Genomic DNA, 25,851 nt, shown 5'->3' with positions numbered 1-25,851 from the left:
GATCCCAAATTTAATTTTTTCACTATTTTTTTTATTAAAAATTCAAATAATTCTCTAGAAGTCATCTAGGTAACTGTTCTCTAAATCTCCTCATTATTTAGATTTATTGACTTGAAAAAAGGTTTAAAAACTCCTGTCCGTTTTGAATGTTACACTAGATTTTTTTTGCCAAATTAGGTATTGTCACCCAAGTAGAAAGTCGAATTTTTCGATTAGCGACATTCGATTTTTCTTTCATACCGTACATTATACTTAACGTCGGAAGTAATGCGCTGTATAGCAAATCAGATGCGCTATACAGCGCACTACTTTCGACGTTAAGTATAATGTGCGGTATGAGAGTAAAATCGAATGTCGCTAGTCGACAACTCCAATTTTCAACTTAATGCATAATATGCAAAGTTGAGTTGAGTTTAGTAAGGCTTATACACTCATAAAGTTTCTTTAAACTCTGAGAGGGTACTGCCAACATCTGGTCGAGTTACACACGAAATCCGTCTTTTGTGTTAGCTCCCTGGTGATAACTTTACCGATTAGTAAAAAATGTAAGAACAACGTCATTACGTACACACTTAGATTTTATTGCAGAGAACTCAGCAGCTGATAAATTCAGCGAAATGTTCTAGTTTTCGGCAAAGTTTTCAAAAATTTCGGTAAACAAAATGTTAATACTTGCTGGTTTATGGTAAATCGATATATTTGCTGAATGTTCGCGAAACATATTACTGACATTTGTTAAAAACTTCGCCGAGCTATTGGGAAGTTTGCCGAGATAAATTTTTAACACTCCCTCAACCCCAAATAACGCAATTTTGCCCTCCACTGAACGCATTATGTGATATAAGAAACTTGACTTTAATTAACATTTGCTCAAAAACAATATAAGATTTGTAAGAATAAAAAATTAAATTCTTTAAAATCATCACACAAATTATTCTCATCAAGAAGAATTCCAACTTCGAAGCCAGCAAAATTAAACGGGTTCGTCACTTTACCCGAAATTCAGCAATTGCCGAATTTCTGGTCACAATGGATGCCAGATTTCTCAGCAACGGAACAAATACACATTCTATTATGTAGGAGCTTCCTCAGATTGTGAGTGTAGAGCTTCCTCTGATTCTGTTGTGGTATCTAAATGATCCATACGCGAGAACCTTGCCTCTGCGTCCTGTTTTGCCGATATAGCCTCAAACATTGATTGCTGTTTGATTTTTTTTTTGTTCACACAACATTTATTTGACACGGCACAATACATGCTGTTTGATTTGTTGATAGGACATCGTACAAAAATACCATAACGCATAAAGGGGAGAAGGGGTGTTCAGACTGCGCTCTTTATTGTGGGAATAGAAGAGGGGGAGGGCTTTGTTTGAGATCGTTACGTAACTAATATATAAAATTAAAAAAAGGCAAAACGGTTTCGTTTTCGGGTGAGTCTAACATTTTATATGCATAATTATATCCATCATTTTATTGACATTTGTTAACAATCAATACATTTCGTTTGTATTCTTTAATGTATAAGTATATCGTGAGCGTATATCATTCATTAATATCTATTTGCTTCTGGCGTATTCCTCAGTTTTTAATAGTAGTATTTACAAAGCGAAATGTGTATTTTACATTTTCAAATGTAGAGCTAATAATATTTGTTAAAAAGATATAAAATAGAAATATTCAGTTATAAAGAAAGGTGTGTTGAAATCAAATATAAAATTACAGTATTTTTACTAATACTCGGTAGCCATTCAAAAAAGGTGTAGTTCAACTTATTTCTCTTTATTTGTTACCTCTCTACTATGTTCAATAATAGTCTAACTCTTGCTACTGACTGATGAAATCAATTAACTTGATGCGATTCCTCAATGCGTATATCATTAAAGCTATCAATTGAATGAAACCAAAGAGATCAGTTCGCTTTGATATTTACATTACCTACCATATTGACTATAATTAGCTATTCATGGGGGGAGGTAAACAAAAATAATTGTATGTTTAATCAATATTTAAGCGAATACTAGTTCTGATCTAAAATAAACATGTCTAGAAGTCAGAATTATTAAACTAATTCTCAAGAAATTTGAACATTGTTCAAACTTGTATAATATTTATATGATATACAACGAACAAGGATAAGTTTAATACTGCTAAAATGGAAGGATTTTGAATAATACTTGAAGCTCGTTTTGAACTAATTTCATCTCTTGTAGGTCATACCAATTAACAACACGTTAGGCCTCAAATGTCTTTAAAATAAAGATCGTCAATGTTCATGCGAAAGTTTTTGAAACATTGTACCTACAATAACCCTTCAGTTTAATTCTAAAATCTCCATTTTATCTACTGAGTCCGTTGCAGAGATTACAGACTGGATAATGGGCTTTTGATTTTGTGTAAACTAGTGTTGCTATTGCTCGATTGGCATGCCATATTTTATGTTGACTGTGAATTGTGTTCTAGTTAAGGACCGGTTGAAAGTAGAAGAGTGTATTGAAAAACGTAATGTACAAAGCAATCAATGAGTTGTCTTTGGAAAGCATTTGATTAACTTTGAATTGGAGCGTTCAATTTTTTTCATTTTAGAAAACAAACTTTAAGCATCTGTTTGGCAGGCATAAAGACATAAGAAATGCAGACTCTTTATCATAGTGGCATGTGTTTTCAAGCAAGGTCTACTCACACATACACTTCATCTCACAACCGACGCCGATCACTAACGTCCGACTCGCCATTTTCGTCGTTACTGCTGTCGTCACCGTCGTTGCCATTATCTTCTATTGTTAAACTTTGCCGACTTTGCTCAGCATCTCTTATTCCACTTGGTCGCCCTCCGTTGTTACAGTTGCCAGAAGCTATAGTACTAGTACCAGCAACAACGCCATGTCGTCCTTCCGGATACAGGAGGCCTGCTTCACTTCCACTAAGATTCTGAATAATTGAACTAATGTTGGTCCCCAAACTTTGTCGCTTAATGGGGGTGATGTTTAGATTCTTAGGTGATCTTGCTTTCAGTTGATTCGGCTGTTGGAACTGGCACTGTTGTACATTTTGCTGGGATGCTATAGAATGCGGGTGCTGATAGTTAATGTGCTCCCGTGATGCAGGAACCGTCTTACTCGGGTGATACGAAAATTGGGTGGACATATCCTGCTGGGTCAGGTAGGGCATCGTTAAGGGAGTTGTTTCATTGTACTTACTGGCTTCTTTGATTACCTCGTACTGCGAGTCAGGGGCCAAAAATAAATCCTGCAGGTTTTTTGTTGACCGTCGATGGGCTTCTTGACTCTGCTCATTCGAAGAGTACGGATATGAAGCGATGAAATTTGAACTATTGGGCTCGGATGAAAAATCGGTTGTAGCATTATTAGGACTTGTTAAATTACCACTGCTTGTTGGACTCAAATTATTACTGGGCTCTTGCTGAGGATATGTTACAGACGGAAAGTTCGCACTTGGTGTAGCGGGAGAGAGGTCAGTGTAGTCGGTCTTTTCGCCGGATTCTACCGAGCACATACTTTGCCTAGAGATATCCTTATGCATCAGTGACGGACGAGGCATTACCATTGGCTTTTCGAAAGTCTCCGGAATAATCTGAGGAAAAGGCAACCTACTGCGGACGGATGGCTCCCGCTTTCCAAATCTCTGCGCGATATAATCATCGGCCTGTTCTTTGCTAAATTGCTCTGGTTCATGAGCTTGTTTGTTTTTGTCTTTCACACTCTTGCGTCTTTGGCTGGCATCGTCATAGTAGTTATCATTTTTAACAGACATGTTGCAACAACTGCTAACATCTGCAAAATACACCTCCGACTCAGTTGGTTCTATAATTTTGCCATTTAGGCCTTCGCTTTCAAGAGCTTCGACAGTTTGGAAGCCTGTATTTTCAACACCAATCTTAATTTTTCTAGCTTTCGCGTGCGTAGAGGCACTTTGATTGCTACAGCTGGGCTCATTGCTTGGAAGAGATGGTTCGTTATATTCATTTTCCGACGTTTCAACGGAATTATGTTGCCCGTGAGATGCATCGGAATTGAACACATTTTGCACATTCACCCTGGCAACAGGCTGATTCGGTCCTATACTTTTCACACCAGCTTCAACTCGCTTTTTCGTCTTCCGCGAAGGAAGAGTATTGGAAAACCGATCTCTAGGCCCATCGCTGTCCGAAGGAGTATTCTCATAATTATCTTTAGCCGGCTTCAATACCTGCCGTTTCCCCGGGTTTCGGAACGCATTCGGTTGGGATGAGTTGTTAAATTGTTGGATGGAATGACTTTCGGAAGCCATTGGGTGCTGATGGCATTCGAGAATTGCTATATTTGTGGGAGGAACATTTGACTCAATCATCGGTTGACACTGAGCTGGATGGATGTATTGATAGCGGCCTCTGCGGGCTGGACTGTTCGGATCACTGTATGGTGGCGGTGGTCCCCAAATGCCGTACTGCTGTTCAATAACATTATACCGTGGTTGACAAGTCCCAATTGGTCCAGAATCTGCTCCAGTGGCTCTGTTTGAAAATCCGTACTGTGAGTCTGGGCTGTGTGGGGACATACGCTGTGAATCATTTCGTTGCCATGGCATTCTCGGCCAACTCCAACCAGGTATTCGTCGGCCATTTTGATTAAGTCTGTTACCAGTTGGGTTCTCTTCGCCACCAGGATTAGGTGAGTAAAAATTTCCTGCCTGTCCTGGAGTCCAAAAACGTTGGTCACCTTCCCAGGGATAGGCAGATGGCATTACATTACGGTGAGCGTGGCATTGTTCGCAACACCTACAATTACCATTTCGTGCTCCTCCTAACATCGCACCAGACGGAAGCACTGAAGGTCCCTGCTGTCCAGAGTACAGCGATCTGCACCTTAATTCCAACTGTTCCCAGTACATTTTCTTACGCTCGTGACTCAAAAGTTGGTATACGAGCATGCAACTAAACACGGCTACTAGAACACCGGCTACTGAAAGTCCGAATACGGCACGTAAACACGAGTATAGTGCACCATGTACGACTCCGCAATCGGAGGTTGAGTCGAACACGAACCGCACGTTGTCATCTATGCCTTCTGCTTGTTTTTCGGCCGTTACCGAATAACACGTACATGTTCGTGTTTTTTGGGTGTATTCACATTCGCGCAATACCTGGAGTCGGCTCATATGAAGTACCGTAGTGGTCACCGTAACGAGGGCGCAAGTAAGAGCTGAGGCAAGACCACATGCACCGGATAATTTGATCTGAAAAAGATATACAATTACAGTATGTAATTAATTATTGGGTTTGATTCTTGTTGATTATTTTAGTCGAGTTACATGGTATATGAATTACATTATATTTTAGTCGAGTTACATGGTATATGGATAATTTGTATGACATGATTACTCAACGGAGTTTATTATCACCACTTGGTTATCTTTTTTATCTCAAAGCGATGTTATTCATAAAATGACCTCTCTATTGTGAAATCGTCTACGGATTTTTATACAAATTTTCGAATGGTATGTAATTCAATATTTGGAATTCATTTCTAGTCTTAATTCCCAAGAACGTTCTTCGGTAGAGTTTAAATTATATAGCGTATCTAAATGCTCGGTGGTCCGCTACAGCGCACATTTATATTGATTTTGACTGTGCCCTGAATGCATGTGAGAAATCGCTCTTAAAAAATAAAGCTAAACAGTATCGTCAGTTGAATTCAATACTGGCACAATTCAAAATTTTGCAGTTTTGAGTTTTCAATGGCAAACGATTCCAAATAGTATAAGGTTCATCTCACAAAGATCCGTTTCAAAATTTACAAAAACATCCAAGTAGATGTGCTTTTATAGTTCAAATCTGAAATGTCCCAAAACAAAAACCGAAAAAATGAGGTTACAACTCGCTTGCTCATAATATCCACATTATAGACCCGAACAGATTCAATAAAAATGGAAAGTCTTAAAACATGAAGTTTCCACAGAAATGATAAACGGTATTTTTTACGCTAATTTTTAAACACGGCACTTAGCGGTGCCGTTCTCGGCGATAAGTTACCGAGATACGGCGGTAAATTTTAAGTGAGTACTGTAGCCAGAGCCGGATTTACGATTGCCGGGACCTGGGGCCCAGTTTAAACTGGGAGCCCCAAAATAAAACAAAACCGTTTTTTTATCGTACGAGTACGAGATTTGGACCAGAGGTGCCATATGGTCTTGAAAGATGTCTGCAACTGCTCGAAAACCAGAAATTTTTTCTTGATATCTGAAAAAAACCTACCCCAATTTGAAAAAATTGTGATTCACAGGCAAAAATTTGCAACTGCGCAAATATTAGGCGGCCCTGAAAATAATCTGCAGACACTAGGAAACAACTACAACTACAGTTGCAGGTCAAAGAAATCTGCACACGGACTCTGAAAATCTGTATTTTGTGAAGCACTTCTTGTATCCCTGAAACTTATTCTCGATTTATGGGGGCCCCAAAAATGTGAAGGCCCGGGCCCCCCGCCCCCTCCCCCTTAAATCCGGCTCTGACTGTAGCTTACACTGGATTGGAACAAATCAAGCCTTTGACATCTCTATGCCGAGTAACTAACAGTGAATGGCGATAAACTCATGTCCTGGGCTCGAACCTATTTGTGCCCGCTATCAGCTGTCAGATAAAGGTGTACGAGAAGTGACAGTGATATGCTATCTCGTTTACACGTATGTTGAGATGTTATGCCTTCAAACATGGCGCGAAGCCATAGGGGTGGGACAAATGAAACCTTTTACATATTGTAGTACTTGAGCTAAGTTTTAATAAAAATTATTGCCACGCAAACGTCCATGGTTGGGGCGGTGATGATAATGTCCACGCGGACACGATATTTTTCCAAAAAATAGAAATCTGTCAAAAAAAAAAAACATTGGCCTTCAATAAAAAATCTATTGCTGTTCTGATTTTAGAGTCGTTGTATTTGTGATAAATTTGGCTTTTGAGATATATTTCTTTCTCAATAATTTTCTCCCGTTAGCAAAGGTCTACGGGGCACTTTCAACTAAGCTCAATTTGGAATAAGTTTTGTCTCTAGCCTCATCCATCTATAAATTCATTTTTCGCTAAATTTTGAATCTTTTTCCGCTTTATCTTTTTTTTAGAACTATTCTTCAACAATTTGGCTGAACTTAGATCATTTCCTTAGTTTTTGTTTTTTGTTTTGCATTTCAGGAGCGTTTCTAAGCACTTTAAGTTGATTCAGAATACCTTATTTGCTTTATCCGTTTTCTAAAGACTTTTTTAACACAATTCGAGACGTTTTTTTCTTTAGTTTCTTCTTTACCTGCGAAACATTTTACAGCCCTTTTTGGTCGATTTATGATCATATTTTATTTCAATTTTTTCTGTCTAAATAAAGCGTCATAAACCATTATTTCCATTGTTGGCTCTCTAGACATCAGTGAATTTTTTAAAAATTTGAACTTAACTCAGTAATCGTCTTTTCTATTTAGAAGAGGTATTTTCTGATGTTTCAAGCTACATTTACTAGAGTTTCTATGCATTCAAAATTAAACTGGATATAGTTTTTCCTTGAGCTTATTATTTTCTGGTTAACAGTTGTTTTTTCAAGTTAGGCGTGGTACACAAATTACGTAACGCATGAAGGGGGGAGGGGGTTTGAGTCAGCGTTACTTTTTGTTACGTAGGAGGCAGGGGGGTAGTAAAGACGGATACGTAACTGTGATGTTTGCTCGAAATTGAAAATTTCGAAGGGAGTCAGGCTGATCAGCGTTACGTAATTTTAGGGGAGGAAGTCATGTTGAACGTTACCTATCGTTACATAGGGAGGGAGGGGGTCTGAAATCTAGATTTTTTGCGTTACGTAATTTGTGTACAACGCCTTATAAGATACTAATTTGAGATTAATTTTGTTTTTAGTTGTTTTTATTTTTTCAGAGGCGTTTCTCTGGTCATTCGAACAGTTTTCTGTTTTATTTGGAATTTATTTCGGTTGGAGCCTCTCCGCTGTTTTACGTTTTTAGGCATTTTGGCTGAATTTTGATCATATAAATTTCTGACCGTTCTGACTTCATAATGTTGGAGATATGGTCGAGAAAATTTTATTTTCATGCCTTTTAGGCCGCGCCTAAAATGCCTTCTTACTAGTTTTTAGAGACGTTTTAGAGTTGTTTGACGTTAATTTCTGGATAAATTCTTGATAGTAGTTTTCGGAATTTTTCCTGACATAAGATAAAAATTAGAGTTTAATTTGTTTGGGTTTTCTTGTTTTTTAAGATTCACCTGTTTTCCTGAAATTAAAATTATATATTTTTTATTTGCTGGCTAAAATGTTTCAGTATATGCGGCGCTTGCGAAGTATTTATGAACTTCTCTACCTTGAAAGAAAAAAAATTTTCTAGCTTCTACAAAAGCCTTCCTGCCATATTAAATTCGTTTTTTTAAGTCACTTCCAAGCAGTTTACAACTATTTCGGAAATTAAAATTTTATTAGAGTGGATTTTTTAATCTATTATGTTGTTGTTTTTTCAGGTGTTTAAAAGTGTTTTTAATCATTCAAAGCATAGGCCTCTATAGACCATCGCACAGCTACTGGTAACTTTGTTAACATTCGGATGATGCAGTCTCTTTCTCAATTATAACAGATCATTTCAATTGCGACCAAAATGCCCTTTAAATGTTGTGCGTGAGGTGCCAGTACAGTAAAGAACAATTATTAATTAAGCAGCATCTCCATTACGCATATGATTGCTCCACCAGAAAAAAAGCACAAAGTCCAAAATCTAAACAAAATTACCACTTACCGTCAGAAAAGCGAAGTTAAAGAAAAAATCTAAATCTCTAAAATTTCTAACGATTCTAACGATTTTTGTGTGACACGTGGAATGTGGACGGCCCCTAATGCAGATTATTTTATTGACATTGTTCCCTCGGTGTCTAAGCTGTATACGACAGTTGAGCGGCCAAATATCATTTAATATGTTTTATAATTGAGAACCTGGATGATGCCCAAAGGCCAGAGCCTAACACCAAATGCCATTTTGAAATCCATTATAGCAACTTTCGGTTTCTTGAGTACAATCTGAAATGGCCATATAGCATTCAGTATGGGTATTTCCGGTACCGGGATGATGCCCATAGTCCGGAAATCAATTTCAAAAAGTATCATTTGCAAATTCAAATGGTTCTGGTTACTGGAAAACAGCCTAAAGTGACCGAATATCATCGTATATTGCTATTCCTGGCATCGGGATAATACTCAGAAACAGACAATCAACTCCAGATGTTTTGAAATTCATTTCTGGTATCTGAAAACAGCTTCAAATGATCAAAGACCAAACGGGTATTTCCGGAATCGGAATGAAGCAGGAAATCAACTTCTATAAAAATATCTAAAATTGCCAAATTGGATCGTAAAGAATCGTTTTCTTTGTAAAACGTGATTTTTAAAAAAGAAAAGAAAAAACTACTTGAAATCAATTGAATGACAGTTCGCTCATATACGAACTGTCATCCGCTATTTCCGCTCAAAGCGTTCTAAGAGTATTGACGTTGTATTTGAACTGATAATTGAACTTTAAGATACGAAAGGATACGTAATAATTGTGAACTTATTTTTAAACCGTTTAATCCCGTTCAAAACCGTGGACGTTTACTAGTTAGACGACGTTAGGACGTTAGACTAGTTGATAGGACGTTAGACTAGTTGATGAAATAAAAAAAAATAACACAGTAATAAAAGTAACAGCACTCACCAAATAACTGTATCGGTTGCGTCGTCTCGCCAAGCTCATGATGCAGATACCAGTGACCATTAACTATAAATAAGAAAAAAAATAAATACGATTGACCTAAATCAATCAAGAATAAATACAAACCAATGTTGCTGGAACAAACGTAGGCACGGTTTCGAAATACCCCACGGTACTGGTGTAAGACCGTAGTAGAAAGTAGATACCCAGAAACAAAACACCCAAAAGACACGAAATACCACCACATATCAGACACCAAATTACGTACTTTCGCACACCGGAAGTAGCAGGAGCTGTGAAAGGAAATTAAAAATGATTATATTTAACTTTTATTTGGTTTATCAATGTAAATATATTAACCAGCTGTAGCTGATGGCGGGCGTGGTGGTTCCACTGGAGCTGGTGCCCAGGTACAGGTGGGCACGCTGTATTGTACTACTTGCATGAACGGATATCCATGCATTTTGGAAAACTTGTAATAATACTGTTGCGTTATGCCTAATATTGAAAATCTAGTTGCTTTTCACTGATTTGGTTACCAGTGCTCTATCACAAACTTTTTCCACGTACTAACATCTCACATTTCTGTCACATCATCCGATAAACATTTGCATTACATGTTTTCTATAGCTAGGTTGTACTATCTAATTATGGCTTTGTCATTTTTATTGTCTTTTTTATTTTCTGTTTTCACAACTTAATTATTAAAAGTATCAGTGTTTAAGAAAGTACTAGCAAAACTGTGTTATTGACAAAAGGTTTGCGTTTATCGACGTTTGTTATACAATCGCTGCCAGTATGTAAAAAAGCAGATTTTAATTTAGATGGTCTCCATGCGTCCCACGTAACATTCATTGAGAAAAAAAACACTACTTCTTCAGCTTGCAAGTAATGTTGAAAAAACACTTTCAATTCACATATTGCATTTTTAGTAAACGAATAGTTTTGTATTTAAGCTACACAATCCAAACATCTTTAACCCTATCACATATTGCTACTGAAAAATGTTCCTATGTGTTTTGACAAGCTAAATCATGTTGGGTGGCACACTCTGAGGATATGTAAAGGCATTTTCCCACCCTCAATTGTTGTTTCCACAAGATACCAACCAGAACACTTGTGACTGCTGCAACTGAATAATGGCACATATCATGTTTGCGCAAACGCGAACTAAGAGCTGTCCGAGGAAGGGGCCCCTTGTTATCCTTCAAATCGTTTCAGGATACGATCCCTGTTAGGGATGCTGACTTGTAGTTCAAAATGAACGTTATTGAAGTGTTGTTGAGTTGACTCAAAATAATCATGATCAACGATAAGAACAAATTTACTGCTGAACAAAACATAAACATCCCATAGTATTATTACTATACTATTATTTTCGAACTAATCGAACTCTCGCTAGAAATAAGGTCACTGACTTATCTTAAGTGATAGTTTGACAAAACAAAAAACAATAAAGTTTGTTAGGGTCTCGGATTTTTCCCGACTAGTGCGAAAATAAGTTTGCTTTTTAGGGCGGTTTTTCAATGAGAAAATAGATCATGATAAGGATAAGCAGACATCTGTAATTCGTATACGGTGCAAATGCTACAACTTACCACTCTCGACACGTTGCAAAGTTCGAGTTCTGGGCGCAGGGCGCGGTGGAAGCGGTGGCCCCCGATCATCCTCGGATATCTCCTCTTCCAGCTTGTTGGTGCTATTATCACTGTACACTTCGATATGGTTGGTATATTTTCGTTCGTTTTCGAACCGGGCAGGTGAGTTCAGTCTCGAATTGTTTTGGTTGGATCTAATGCAAAAAAAATTATTTTCTTTCTTATTCGGTTTAACACAAAAAATTCTCAATACTTACAGTGATATTTTCTTAGTATCTATGTTAACATCTAGCACGCTAAGAGTATTTTCGTCGCAAGACCCTGGTACACTAGAACCTTGCATCGGATGATGTTTGGTATTATCACAGGAGCTAGAACTAGATGGCATAAAGCGGTGGTGATGCTGCAGAACCGCAATACTGTTGTCGCTGTTGTAGTCATCCACCTCGGCGCTAGTTATATTATATGCCGGGTCATGGCGTTGATGGTAGTGATCCAAAACTACACGATGGTGCTGCTGAGGGGAGTCCAGGTTTGACTGAACCGTCATTGTTTTCGCTGTCTTATTACGTCTTCACCAAAGCTTGTCAGCTTACATTCATCAATTCGCCCTTTAGAAAGGATAGGTGCTAGAACGAATGGAAAGAAAAGGTCAAAAGTTAGTTCACAGACCCGCATACTCATACAGGAAATGACTGCACAAAGGGTAGGAACGAAACTATTTTCCATCGATGAATTTCTGAAAATTCGATTCAACAAAACAACTGAACCGTTCTTTTTAAAGACTACCTTGCAGCACTGCCTTCCTATTGCTAATCTACGGCACGATCGCTGCCGGTACCTGACTTCGAAAAAGGTTCCGCTGTTTGTTCTGAATCTGTGAAGTTACAAATTCAAACTAAGCACACTCGTCAGGTACCATGCTTCAGGTAGATTTTTTGAGAATCGTATATGAATGATTCTGGTTACATTCGTGAGAAATCGGCATAGCGTCAAATTGTCAGCCATTGGATGGCATAACACAAGATAATTTATTGCAGCTCCGAAAAACAAGTAAAAAATGTCGACAGTAGGTGAGCATTTTCTATAGTGGCGACTGACGAAAACATAAGTTTTTTATGTTACTTGTTAAGGCATTACTTTGAGATGAAAGATCTTCAAACTATTGCATTTTTGCTAAACACATTTATTTGACATACGGCACGATAATATTGAATTTGCTGCTTCTGTACAATCTGAACATACATCTTAATATATATAGAATGTTAATAATATTTTCTATTCATTAGTGAGGGTTTTTATTACTCAAGAAGCAGTAATTTACATCAACAAACCTGATTTCGCGAGAAACGGAGCAGATTGCAACCAACAAATGTTTAATAACATACATACAATAATAACATACATGTTGAATAAACGAAGAGTAAAGCCGTTTTCTATTAGTATGCAGAGTCCCTCGAAAATTATTGGTCAGTCAAGCCGAAACGTGAGTGTTGAAAAATAGATATAAAATCGGAGACATATTTTACCACCAACATTTCTTTGTCTATTTGTTATTCTGATGTGTACTTTCAATGAAAAGCATTATCAACATAGCATGGGTAACTTTTGGCATTCAAGAAGGCGGAAGATCACTTCGCCAGTAAAATCTTCAAAAATTATCAAAAATCGCCACAAGAGCTACTTCATTGTTGTAGCAATATGAAAATAAGTTATTCTTTTTTGTGTTGATGTTTTTTCATTGTCAAAAGTACAGGAAAAACTTCAATTATGGGTCATTTCGTTTGATAAACGGGCCCAGAATTTTGAAGTAGAATACTTCTCTCAGGAAGTTCAGCTACATAGGGATGTGAAATGAAGATCTAAAATCGAAAAAAGTGAAAAATATGTCCAATTTCAAATGCTAATAAATCGGTTAGTATTCGATGGATTTCCTTCGTTCTTGCAGCAATACATTGGAAAATCATCTAAGATTCTTCCGAAATGAAGATAATTGTAATTTCATTATTCAAACTATTGTACTATTGAAAATAGTCAAGCCTTGTCAAAACAAAAAATGCGACCTCTGATTGGACGTTAACGACGGTCGACAGAATCATATACTTTGCAATTTAAAATATGCTATTTGGCCTATATAAGAGCCTGTTTCAGCCGAAGCCGCTGATAACAGTTCTAGACAGCGACAACAGCAGTCCTCCCTTAGCAGCAGCAGTAGCAGTGCAGTGGATACCAGTAATAGCGGATAGCGGCCACAACTGTGGCATGGCTACGGATAGCGTAGCATTTGCAACGGATCTCAGCATCGATAGCAGCTGGGCCAGCTGATGCAGGGACAGCGGATACCAATGGCAACGTATAGCGGCCACAACTGTGGCATGGCTACGGATAGCGTAGCAGTTGCAGCGGGTATATCAGCATCGATAGTAGCAGGATCAGCTGATGCAACGGCACTCCCTTTAATAAAATGCTGTCTTTGTGTGGTAGCGGGCTGCATCAGCAGTAAATACATCAGCCGGAACTTCCTCTAATTAAAAAGTTTTGTTCAGAAGAATAATACTGTCGGTAATATTACAGAGATGTGATTGCATTATATCCGATATTGAATTGAACAATTGTTCTTTTGAGGACAAATAAAGCACTTATTTGAAGAGTTAATATCGTTGGGTAACAGTAACAGTATGGTAACAGCATCAGTGACAGGTGCAGCCGATATTTCCCTGAGGCCGATGTTGTAAGAAAGTTAATGGAAGCGGCACGGCGAAACAGTTCGGGATGTGCTTAGACGCGCGTCATTTCTCGTTGTTGATATTATTCCCCACATGAAACGACGCGCTTTCGTACAATAGCGGCGATATTAGCGGTAGATGCATTTGACGGCAAATGACGGCGCGATGCGATTCGGCAAGACGAAATGTGTTGAAATGCACAGCTCTACTTCGCCGTAAAAAGAGCTGTACATTTCACCACGGCAAGGCGAATCGCATCGCGCCATCCTTCGCGTTCTGCATAACTGTAGCCTTTGTTCCGTTCCTGTTTAATGATGTCGTATTAAATGTGCATATTACAATTCGGTAGCACTTCAACTTCTCATTTGCGCAAAATTTTAAAAATATTACATAAACTTCATTCAAAATATCAAACAAAGACAAATTACAATACTGCCAATGAACGGTTGTTTAATTACTAGTAAAAATGACTGACACGCAAGCAGCCGGGTTATCTTTCTTGTAAGAGTATTCTACTTCAACCTTGCAGCCGTGGCTTTGCACACAACCCTCCTGTGATTTTATTTTTGCTTATTTTCAATGTCTTCAGCAAATAAAGCAAACTAAAAACTGAACACAAATATTACTTCGCGAACGAACCTCGGGAACCTCTGTCCCCACAATATATACTGAACTTACTAGCATGATGGAAAAGTGAAAGATAATAGCTACAAATCATGGAAAATTTGCACTAAATTACTATTATTTTTTAAATTACGTTCGCGGTAAAAAAATGGACAAAAATTGCCGATTTTTCATGGGTTTACCTTTAATCTTACTGACGAAACTACTCATGAATCATCAGTCATAGTGACCTATGAATTAGCAAAAAAAATTGACAACTCTATCAGTCAAACTCTAACTGTGATGGCGAAAAAAGTGAAGCTACTTCGTTCAGAAGTGTGCGCGTTCAAAGAACGGTACTCTGCCGCGTCAAAAACGGACATCGTGCGGCACTTTGTGGACGCCGGGTATGCCCGTTCCGGCATCTACAACATCTTGACACTATTGGACAACGATCAGAGCATCGAAAGAAAGCCCGGTTCCGGACGGCCAACGACTCTGAGCGACAAGAAGCTTCACAGGATGCTGAAGAGGAAGACCGAGGGAGGAGTGGCTGAATCGCTGCGTGCACGGGAGGTTGGTGCATGCACTAACACAGTGAAAAAGTATCTGGAGAACATGGACATACATGTCAGGAAGCGGCAGTCCTGTCCACTGGTTTCGGAGCTGCAGGCAATGACGCAGCGACAGCGGTTGAATAAGATGGTCAAGTCGATTTTCCCGGCGAATCGCGACATGGCAGTGGTGATGAACGACGAGACCTATCTCACCCTCATTATCTACAAATTTACCGAAGACATCACACCGATCAAATAAGTTGTTTTGGCTTTTAAAATAGTTGCAATCATCAATACCTTTTCTACATAACATTTTTACAAAAATGAGTTGTGCTTGAAAAAAAAAACAATAGCACAAAATGGCATCTTTTGCCCATAGAAACAACTATGCAAAGTTGCAGCCAAATCAAACATGGTCGATTAAAATGGTTGACCTTTTTTAAAATTCCTTTTTTGAAATTCCTCACTAGAGATGGTCGGGTTTGAAAACCCGTACCCATCGGGTTTGGGTTAAAAAAAATAAAAATGTCGGGTACGGGTCAGGTTGGGTTCGGGTTTCACCATTAGAAAGTAAAATTGAATTCTCGCATAGACTGGAAGATTTTTTCCTTATAATAAAACTTTTGCGTTAAACCATAGCCCCTATTTTTTCATTTTTATTTATAGAACTTTGAATTTAAAGAATGATCAAGGCGATTGCAGTCACTTAATGCCCGTGTTTAGACCTAAGCATGCATTTAAAAAAAATCAAATATTGATAGCGTCAATTTACTATTATTTTTTTGAAAACTTATTGGTTGCAAGAAAGTTAATTTTTTTTTGACGTTTTACCAATGTTGACTTGCAAAATCTACATTCTAGCAGCACTGCAAAATATTATTCAATCAAATACTTTACAGTATCGTTTTTTTTTTGCATATATACTTTCAAAGTGGAAGAAAGTGATGACAACGAAAACCAATGAGAAATTTAAAGGTGCAAAATGAAAAATTCGTCAGCATAAGGCAGTAAATTCTCAACCTTAGCACCTTACCTCATTAAACGAAATCCATCATCCAGCCAACTATTTTTTAAACTCCTTCATGAAGTGATAAAGACTGCTATCAATCTTATCTAGCTGACCAGATTTTCCCGGGAAAAAGGGACAAATGACTTCGAGAACTGGACACTTGGGAAGATTGAGTTTGTAAAACTATTGTTACCTAAGGTAAACATGCAAACAATTATTTTGATTTCTCGTTCTTTTGCCTAACATGGTCTCAATTTGAAATCGCGTTTACATTCCAGTGGCGCTGTACAGCCAGGAGGGTACAAAGTGAACTCAAGAACTCCAACAAACTCATGGCAGTTTTCCATTTCGAAAAATATTCGAACGGCTTGCAACTGTCACGGACTCTGTGCTTGTTGAAGCTTAATGCCTTGTTTACACAATAGCAGATATTATGTGACATTCATACATCTAGTTTTCAAGGGCAATTCGGTGTATGACATTTGATATGAAGATAGGTAATATCATATGATATCCGCTGTAGTGTGAACGGGCTATTACACGAAAATTTTTCAAAGAGAATTAAAAAACGGTACAAAATGGCAAAAAGACAGGACAGTTAAAAATAGTCCTAAAAAAATCGACAGCAATTGTTATTGTTTCTTAAAGGAGCTTAGTGGTTAAATAGAAGTTCCGACAAAACTTTATTTTATGTTAAAACGCTGTGTTTTCAATATACAGTATACGTTTGAGTACATACCTTATAAGATTTTATTTCCTCAATGTAAAACTATTATAGATGGAATACGTATATTTCAAACATAACTCAAGGCAAAGCAAATGACACGCGAAACCATGTTTATCGCCACCAAAAATGGTTCACAGATTGATCCGGTTATATCAAACACCAGTAAGCAGCGAGAGTACAGTTATTTACGTTCGCATAAGAACGGTGGCTGCGATGACCCAACCAAGTAGGATTGCAGAAAAGACAGATATGGTCATATCACATTATCATTTTCCATTTTGACGGCCGAATAAAATGACACACTTTTCCGTTCATTCCACCGACCGTTCGCATATGTATGCGAAAAATCAAGATTACGTTTAGATTTACAAAAAAAAAGATAAATTTTCAAATAAATAAAGCAAACTAAACCAAATGACTCTTCTAGACTCATCAACTTTTTAAAACTGTTTCTATGATATGTACAAGTTTTACTATAATTTTAACGTTGCGCTATCACAATCAAATGAACGATATAGGAACAGTTTGTAATAATGATACAATTGGTCAACACAGGTGTGGCCCTGAAGCACAAACTGTAAAAAACTGAAAGATTTTTTTTGAAGAATTTTTGCGCCCCTAGCTACCAACATTATTTCAGAGACCTACATATGTTTTCTCGTTAACATAACGTAAAAGCAACGAACCCGGCGAGCAATTACTATGCGACACTTTGACGTAAGTTGGCGCATTTCTATATTGGCTAGAGACATATCCCTGTCACGAACGTCATCCCCATACATTTCGCTTGAAGCCGTTTTTCTCTGGCTCTCTGGCTCGATTACCCGTCAAAAGGCTGTCAGTGCTTGCGAAACAGCCGATTAAGCACCGTTCATGCGAGATTAACTGTTGCTGCAAGTGGTGTGAAGAAATGCAAAAAGCGAAAAACGATTGTTTTGTTTTGAACGTTTTATGGATTTTGTGCAGGACATAAATGGTCACGTTCAAACATGTTCCAACACGTTCCGGATGGCCCTACATTCAATATAGTTAGAAGCACGCAAAAAATCCGTACAGTAACACATGCGGCACAATGAACGGAGCTTATGACCATATTTCCAACAGTAGCGCCATCATCATCGGCGGCGGCTTCAGGAAACTGTTGCCATGACATCGGTCTGAGAGACATACACCAAGTTTCACAGGAGTGGTTGAAGCTATAATCTTTCTATGGCAACTATTTTAAGCTTAAGGGCAGCATTTTTTTTTGCTTTTGTCGACCAGTGTACACTGAAATAATCTCACATATTCAGATTATATATATATAGCATTTTTTTTGCTTTTGTCGACCATGAAATAATCTCACATATTCAGATTATATGGGAGTGTTATAAATTTGCACTATTAGAACTTCCAATCAAAACGATGTGATCGAAAATGTGTCATGCATTCTTCATAGGATCGTCTGATAGACTTACATTACTACCAAGCTTTTGAATAGATAGGCAAATCATTTAAATACTAAAGAACATATAACCGATTAAACTCATTGGAAATGCCATAATTTATATCTTGACATACAATAACAATTTTATAGGAAAATCTCATGCATTCCTTGTTATTATCCTATAGAAATAACTTCACTAAAGGGACTGTTTCTTTCATATGATATGTTCATGAAAACAAATCGAAATGTTTGTTTATGAATGATACAAGAATTTATTTAAAAAAATAATATTTATTCCAACAAATTTGTTGCCCGTATCTAATCGGAATAATGCAGGTTTTTCGAGAAATTTCACAACCAACTTCCTGACAAATGATTAATAAAAAAGAAATTACCGATTCTACGTTGGCCACTTGATCCGAGTTCCAATGGTCTATTGTTGTTTGCCCGATGATACGATTTGATAATGTCAGTTTCTTCGGTGTGATCTATAGTTGTGAAAACCTATGTAAGTTTAAACTCAAATGAAGTATAGAAAAATGACTTACCATTGGAGATAAGGAAATATCCATCCAATCGCTCAATAAGACGTCGTCTTTTCCTGATGTAGCCATTTTGTATAACAATCTGGATTATTCGATGCCAAATTCAAAAGTCAAAACAAAACTTCACAAGTTAAACTGACAAAAAGTCCAAAGTCACGGCGACGTGTGTTTTTTATTGGATTTATCAATAAGATTTATATGTTGGTTTCGATACATGACGGTTTTATATATTTACTTTATGAAATGTATTCCGCAATATTGCCTGTAAATTTCAATTTTTACCACACATGTTAAACGTAAATGAATTTCAAATAAAATGGATGTGAAAATCCGATAATTATTATTTCATTGTGCGTTTCGTTAAAATTATTGTATCACATTTAATTTACAAATGGATTTCTAATGGAATCATATAAAATTAAGAGATCTTCTGGTACGGTAAATTCATTGGTAAATTCATTCGGTAAATTCAAATTTAATAGAGAATATATGTCGACTTGTTTCAGTTTAGTGTTTGCTATTTAAACATGCGAACTGCGTTAGCTGAAAAAAATAACATTCTTTGATAATCACCAATTTCTAAAGAATAGCGCTTTCAACCACTTCACAGCTACTTTATTACGTTAATATTCGCAATTCGTCACGCAATGTATTGCATTCATACATTCAAGTTACAGTTTAACGGGTTTAATGGCGACCGCAAATTGGAAACACTATTTTAGTCGTGGCCACAAATTGTTTGAGTGAAATGAACCCAGACAACCTTCTATAGTAAAAATAATGATGAGAAAATTTTTACCAGAAAAAGTTCCATGGCTATTATTGAGAGCGTCATTTGTGAAAACGTTGTTCTCAAACTCGACTGAGCGTACGCACCTAACCATCTGCAGCTTATCGTAACGCAAGAATGTTCAGTTAATTTTTATTCTTAATTTTTGGAAGACCCGCACCATTGCATGACTTTTTGCAATGTTTCATGCTGCCTTCGTTGTTTCACACATGGAAGATTCTTTACACAAATGGTAGCTGCAGCGGTGGCGGCCACACTCTGTTGGCAAGACTTCCAAAGAAGGATGGAACGATACGTTCGTCTGCTGGTATAAAGTTAGGCATCACTGGTTTGCCTTAGTTGAATATGCAACACGCAGTTATTATGAGATATTAGTATGTGCGTACATATGTCAGATATTGCGAAAAAGAACACAGGAGCAAGACGCTATGAAAAGCAAGAAGCAGACTCTACTCGTATAATCAAAGACACTGCAAAGTTTCAGCAGCGTGAAGTGGCATCATTAGTTTGGGGGCAGACAGTTGGGGGCATCAGACTAACATTTGTAGTCTTTCTAGTTTTTTTTTTCAAACTTATACCACCTTATATTCACTAGGGTATGATACGACTTCGGTAGAGGTTTTCTGCAGCATTGTAATGCAAAAACCCACTGAAGAAAACCCCTCCAAAGAAGTTTCACACCATAATTATTTTAAAGTTTGAAAATATGGCTTTAATTGGGTTGTTTAGTTACTTACGGATTTCTGATTTTTATCTATCAGGTAAAAGAGTGTTATTTTCTGAGCAAAACGTGATTCGTTTTAAAATTTCATATCATTGTTCTTCGATTTGTAAATGAAAAATGAAAAATCGTTCCAAATCGCTACAATGACAGTTGGTATATGGGCAAACTGTCATTGTAGCGATTTCGAGCAGTTTTAATCCGTGATTTTAAAATTGAATGACAACGATAGGAAATTTTTGAAAATCACATTTTGCTTGGAAAATGCAGCTCTTTCAGGTGACATAAAACACTGATATAGCCAACCCGGTGGCATCGGCCTTGTTTCCTGAAGCTGCCGTGAAAGACAATGGCGCTAGTGTCATCTATGTTTTTGAAGGTTTGTTCACACAGAAGTGTAAGCATGACGAACAAAGCATAATATATGTTGTACAGAGTTATGCGCTCGAATCAATTCAATCATTTAAAAAAAGGTTAGCTTAGCTTTGTAAATGTTCAAAAGTCGCGTTGATATTTTATCTCATTTACTCATACGTTGAGATATTAATCATTAAATCATCGCGCGATATCAGCTGCCTGCAAGAAACACCGCCGTTCGAAGTCGGCAAGAATAAACGTTGTGTACATTCTCTAATAATGCATCGCGTTCATTTTTTGTTTCATCAAGCAAAGCACTCGACGTTATATGCAATGAATACATCACCCGAAAACAACACAAACACACTGCCGCTGAACACCGATACTGTATGCACGTATGAACACTGCTTTTTTTCGTGTTTCGATGAATCAGCTGTCAAATTGCATGTAAAATTGATCTTACAGTTGGTAAGATAAGTTGGCTTCACTTATGTAAATGTCGTATGTAAATGTCAGTGATGCCACCGGGTTGGATATAGCTAAACCAGAGTCTATGTTTATAAGAGTCCCGCAAAGATGAAACCTAAGGAACCAAATCAGTGTCAAACGAGGGTACCAATCGAGCAATGTAAATAAACAAGGTGATAATGTTAGGAGTGGATGAAAAGTGTTGTAATTGAGCGTAATAAAGAATATGTGTTTTTCCGAAGTTTTACTTACACATTTTAATCCAACATTAAACCTGTACACTGGTTCACTTAAATTTAACAAAACATCACCGGTGTCATCTTTCAAAACTGTGTACCTTGTGAAGAATTTCAAAAAACAATATCCGCTTATGCATGGTGAAAAACAGAACTGTATAGTTCTTGGCAACAAACGGCACAAAAACTGTGTTGCCGAAACGATAGATTTTCTCTTCGCGCGACTCTATATAAACATTGACTCTGAGCTAAACAACCAAATTATTCATATATCGTATTCCGAACTCAATTTAAATAATAGTAGGGTATCGAACGTCTTCGTCAGTGGTTTTCTTCGGCAGGTTTTCTGCAGCATTCTTATGCAAAAACTTGCCGAAGAAAACCACTGAAGAAGACGTTCGATACCCTACCTAATTTAATGGATTTCTTCAAGACGAACAAAGGTTTGAACTCTGCAAAAAAACATTTTGATTTTGACAGAATCCAGTTGATTCATTTACAATCGACAAGAACTTGTTGCATCATACGGTATACGAGATTTGAAAAGTATCATTCAGGTAAAATCGAATTTACAATTAGTGTTTACCGAATTTACGATTGGGAGGAAAGTTTGTTTGCATAGTGGTGAAAGTTTCATTGAATTCGAGTCAGTTTTCGACTATGGAATATGAAAGACTTGACAAAAATTTTGCACACTCACGTTGAAAATCCATTGTAGTCAGGTGCAAAAACTGCGAAGTACCTCAAATTCCCCAAATCAACCGTAAACAACGTGCTGAAGCGATTTAATGAATCTCTAACGCTGGATCGCGCTGATCACAGCAACCGCAGAAGTGGAACGATTGACGAGCAGTTACGGTTGTAAGTCTGCAGAGCAGTTCGTACGAACCCTGTTCGAAGAATCTGTCAGCGTGAAGGCCTGCGATCGTTCCACGCCAGCACACACCCTCAAGCAGAATCTCGTTGCAAAACGCCGCGCTAGGATGCTGTATGAGAAAGTCTTGACCAAATTCGACGGCTGCAATTTGATGGATGATGAGACATACGTAAAAATGGAACTCGCGCAGCTCTAACGATAACAATGTTCAAGCGCAAGGGTGATGACGCCAAGCGGTTTAAGTTCGTGTTTGCCGACAAGTTCGCTCGGAGGCTGATGGTGTGGCAGGGGATCTGCAGCGATGGCAAAAAACTAAGGTTTCCATCACCGCATCAACCGTGAATGGCCAGGTGTACAAGGAACAGTGCCTCAACTTCTGGAGCGGATTTTGCCATCCATCCAATCACAAGGCTTTCAGTACAGCCGAGAAATCATGGATGGGTACGAGAAGAATGGAATTGATATCATCCCACCAAATTACACAGGTTTTCGTCCAATAAAAATATTGGGCGATAATCAAAAGCAAGTTGAAGAAAAGTAGTAGAACGATAAAAAACAGCTGATTTATATAGATGGTGGAAGAAAATGGCGGATCCAATTTTCATTACTTGGCAAGTAGTGCACACAGTGGCATTTCAGCAGAATGACAGCTGGATGGCTAGTGGAAAACATAACCCTGAGTCACGTATCGCCAGATAAGAAGACACGTCTTTGTTTCGAAGACATTAGAGCTTGTATGTGGAAGCATAATAGTTGGTTGATAACCCGCACCCAATTTAATGTGTTTACTGAGATTTTTGACAACTGTAAAATTTACAGTTTGGAGACGTGTTTACAGAGGAACACATATTATCGTGTAGTATGAGGCCATTTGCAAATATAAACTGGCAACCCTGTGCCACGACAAACGCGGTGCTGAAAACACTGTAGATTTCTCAATTTTTAACTAATATAACATATGCAAAATCTTCTATTACCACATAATAGCTTTCACAGTGCTCAAAGTTATTATGACAATTGTTTCAAATTATAATATATTTTTCCAAAATAAATTAATTTAACTGTTGACGTATAAACTTGAACTTGGATAGCGTTTGTATAGGCATCGAATTGAATACGTTCATTCGTTCAAAAATGCAAATTATGCCATAATGAAATTAAACTTTATAAATTTGCAGTAAGGTAGGTAACTGTTTTTGATTTAGATATCATTTTAAAACTCCTCACTGAAAAACTGCTGTGCTAGCATTTTGAGAAGTTATCAAGCCTAGTCACTTTCGAAGTGGCCATTATACAAAATTGCCTGAAACAACTATGTTCAAGGCGTAATTTTTGCATTACAACATCTTTCTTTCGAAGCCCGATCAACAGACAGCATTTAACTCGCTGATGGACCATCATTTCATCGAATTATCTTCATGGTGCATCTTGTTTACTCAGTACCTGCAACTGCATCGCAATCTCAAAAGCACTCGCCCCTTCGCTGTTGACGGTTGATCTTCAGTTTGTGAAATTTCTTTTGCGCCAGGTTTTCTTGTTTCTTTACTTACTTTTACTTACTCTGACGAATTTAGGTCCCTTTTTGGGACATCCAGTCACCTTAACCGCCCGTGTGTTGAACCGTTCAGACCCATAGCAGCAGCCGTTGATCGAGGCAAACAATGTAATCAGCACAGGAAAGGTTGAACTTCGCCAACTTTTTTAAATGCATGCAGCTTCCTTTTTCTCCAAAACGATGCCAAATTTCTTACACAAGATTTTTCTAAAACATGTTGCGTTCCGCTAAACTGGTTTTTCGCATTGCACTCAAACTGGAATCCATGGTGAGGCTCGGGTTCACGTTCACTGTCAACGAGCATGCGACTAGACACACGTCTACATCTTAATTAAATAATTATTCAGAACACGCATATTTTCGCACTTCTTTTTGTACTTTTTATTTATCATTGCTTAATTGGTTTAATTAAAAACATCTTTCCTGGAGCACCATTTATCTTCTAGGTATCAGGGTTTGCACACTGCTGTATTTCCGAAATTCTCAAACTATGACCGTTTAATAGCTCTGCCATCGACATCGGTTAAATGTGAACTCGTTGAAATATTCTCACTCCTTCAACACGACCATAGATTACTCGAGACTAGTTTGCTCTCAGATATTTTTTTTCTTGTAACGAGCCGATCGGTTGCAGGTTTACCTGGAGGATAGTCGAGAGGAGGTCTTTGCGCACGACTGTAATTAAACTACGGAAACACTAAATAAAGCCGCGAAGCACTCCTGACGATTCTCAAACCTTTCATGACATAATTACTGACGCAAAAATGTCATTCAACTAAGCGAATTTTTATAAAATAAAAATATGTAGAAACTAAGTTTAACAAGCACTAGTTTTTCAACTGCCGATGTATATTATGATCTGTTTAAAACAAACTATCGTTTTAACTCCATTCCGAACAACGAACCGATCAGGACTGAAAACTGGTTTTCGCACTAACCGTCGACATTCCTTTACTCAGTACTGGTGCCATTGAGAGATTAAGCACTGTTGAGGAAAAGGAGATAGGTGAAAAATGTTGATGCATTAGACAAATTTCGGCGTTATGAGATGAAAACGACTTTGCTTTAACGAAACTGATCTATTTAACTATTGTTTTTATTGAACATGTTGTTGATCATGGAACACTGTGTTCGACAACTTTAGTTTCGACTCTGTGCGTTTATCGTATGCAACAAACCAACCAACCAATCACGAGAGAACAAAAAATAATTTTCATCAGGCCTCCTTTTCACTGTTTCCTTGGCTTCCTTGCTTTGCTTTAATTCCATTTTCGTTTGCGCCGACTAAGGTCTCTCATGGCCTATGGGTCTTTCGACAAGAGGGCAGTCACAGCCGCTCTGCGCACCTACACATAACATATTACTCCTGCGCAGAGGCTTCCATGTGCATGCAGATGCGCACACACCACAAAAGCTATGCTTGCACAGGTCGACCCTCAGGAGATGCTTGAGAGTGTTCGTCTGCCGAACCGTTTGATTACCGGTATCGATTTCTCAAGACAATTTTAAATCTGGTCGTGACTGACTCGTTACGGTTACTGCATGGCTACTTAAGGGAGTCTCCTTATCACGGTTTTATTCGTTTTTTTTTTCGAGGTGAAAAAGTAACACAGCGAGATAATCTTTGCATTTATTAAAAGGTAAGTTTGAACAAGAAAAGAAATGTTGATACGAAAAAACAAAACCGCGACTTATGCTGAATTTTCGTGCATGATTGAAAAACTACATTCGTTATCAATATCATTGAAATACGAACTCCACCACTCCACACTTCGTTAATATGGCTACAATTTTCACTTTAATATTTGTGTCAAAAAATTAATACTAGATTAATGGTTCTTATGTTCAGTTACATTTCGGAAATGATGACAAATACGTACAGACACAACTCAATTTTGACACATAATTTTCTTTAAAGTATTTTTTTCAATAT

General features: G+C 37.6%; 1 protein-coding gene across 4 annotated transcripts; it reads right to left on the bottom strand.

Annotated features, from left to right (window-relative positions):
• Nucleotides 1-1,038: 1,038 nt before the first annotated feature.
• LOC129725027 (uncharacterized) lies at nucleotides 1,039-24,846 on the bottom strand. 4 transcript variants are annotated; one of them, XM_055680405.1, is made up of 7 exons: nucleotides 23,914-24,846; nucleotides 11,579-11,950; nucleotides 11,322-11,515; nucleotides 9,850-10,016; nucleotides 9,727-9,789; nucleotides 3,214-5,232; nucleotides 1,039-3,147 (listed from the first exon to the last, which is right to left on the bottom strand). In XM_055680405.1, the coding sequence occupies exons 2-7, from the start codon at nucleotides 11,869-11,871 to the stop codon at nucleotides 2,695-2,697; spliced, it is 3,189 nt and encodes a 1,062-aa protein (XP_055536380.1). In that variant the 5' UTR covers nucleotides 11,872-11,950; nucleotides 23,914-24,846; the 3' UTR covers nucleotides 1,039-2,694. The 4 variants fall into 4 exon arrangements, with proteins under 4 accessions (XP_055536380.1, XP_055536378.1, XP_055536379.1 ...); XM_055680403.1 differs by having other exon boundaries at nucleotides 1,039-5,232; nucleotides 23,914-24,845; XM_055680404.1 differs by having other exon boundaries at nucleotides 1,039-5,232; nucleotides 23,924-24,845.
• Between the last annotated feature and the right edge of the window lie 1,005 nt (nucleotides 24,847-25,851).

Source organism: Wyeomyia smithii, chromosome 2 (assembly GCF_029784165.1).
Source record: "Wyeomyia smithii strain HCP4-BCI-WySm-NY-G18 chromosome 2, ASM2978416v1, whole genome shotgun sequence".
Lineage (NCBI taxonomy): Eukaryota > Metazoa > Arthropoda > Insecta > Diptera > Culicidae > Wyeomyia > Wyeomyia smithii.
Note: the sequence above shows the minus strand (reverse complement) of the source record. Positions and strands in the feature narration are given on the sequence as shown.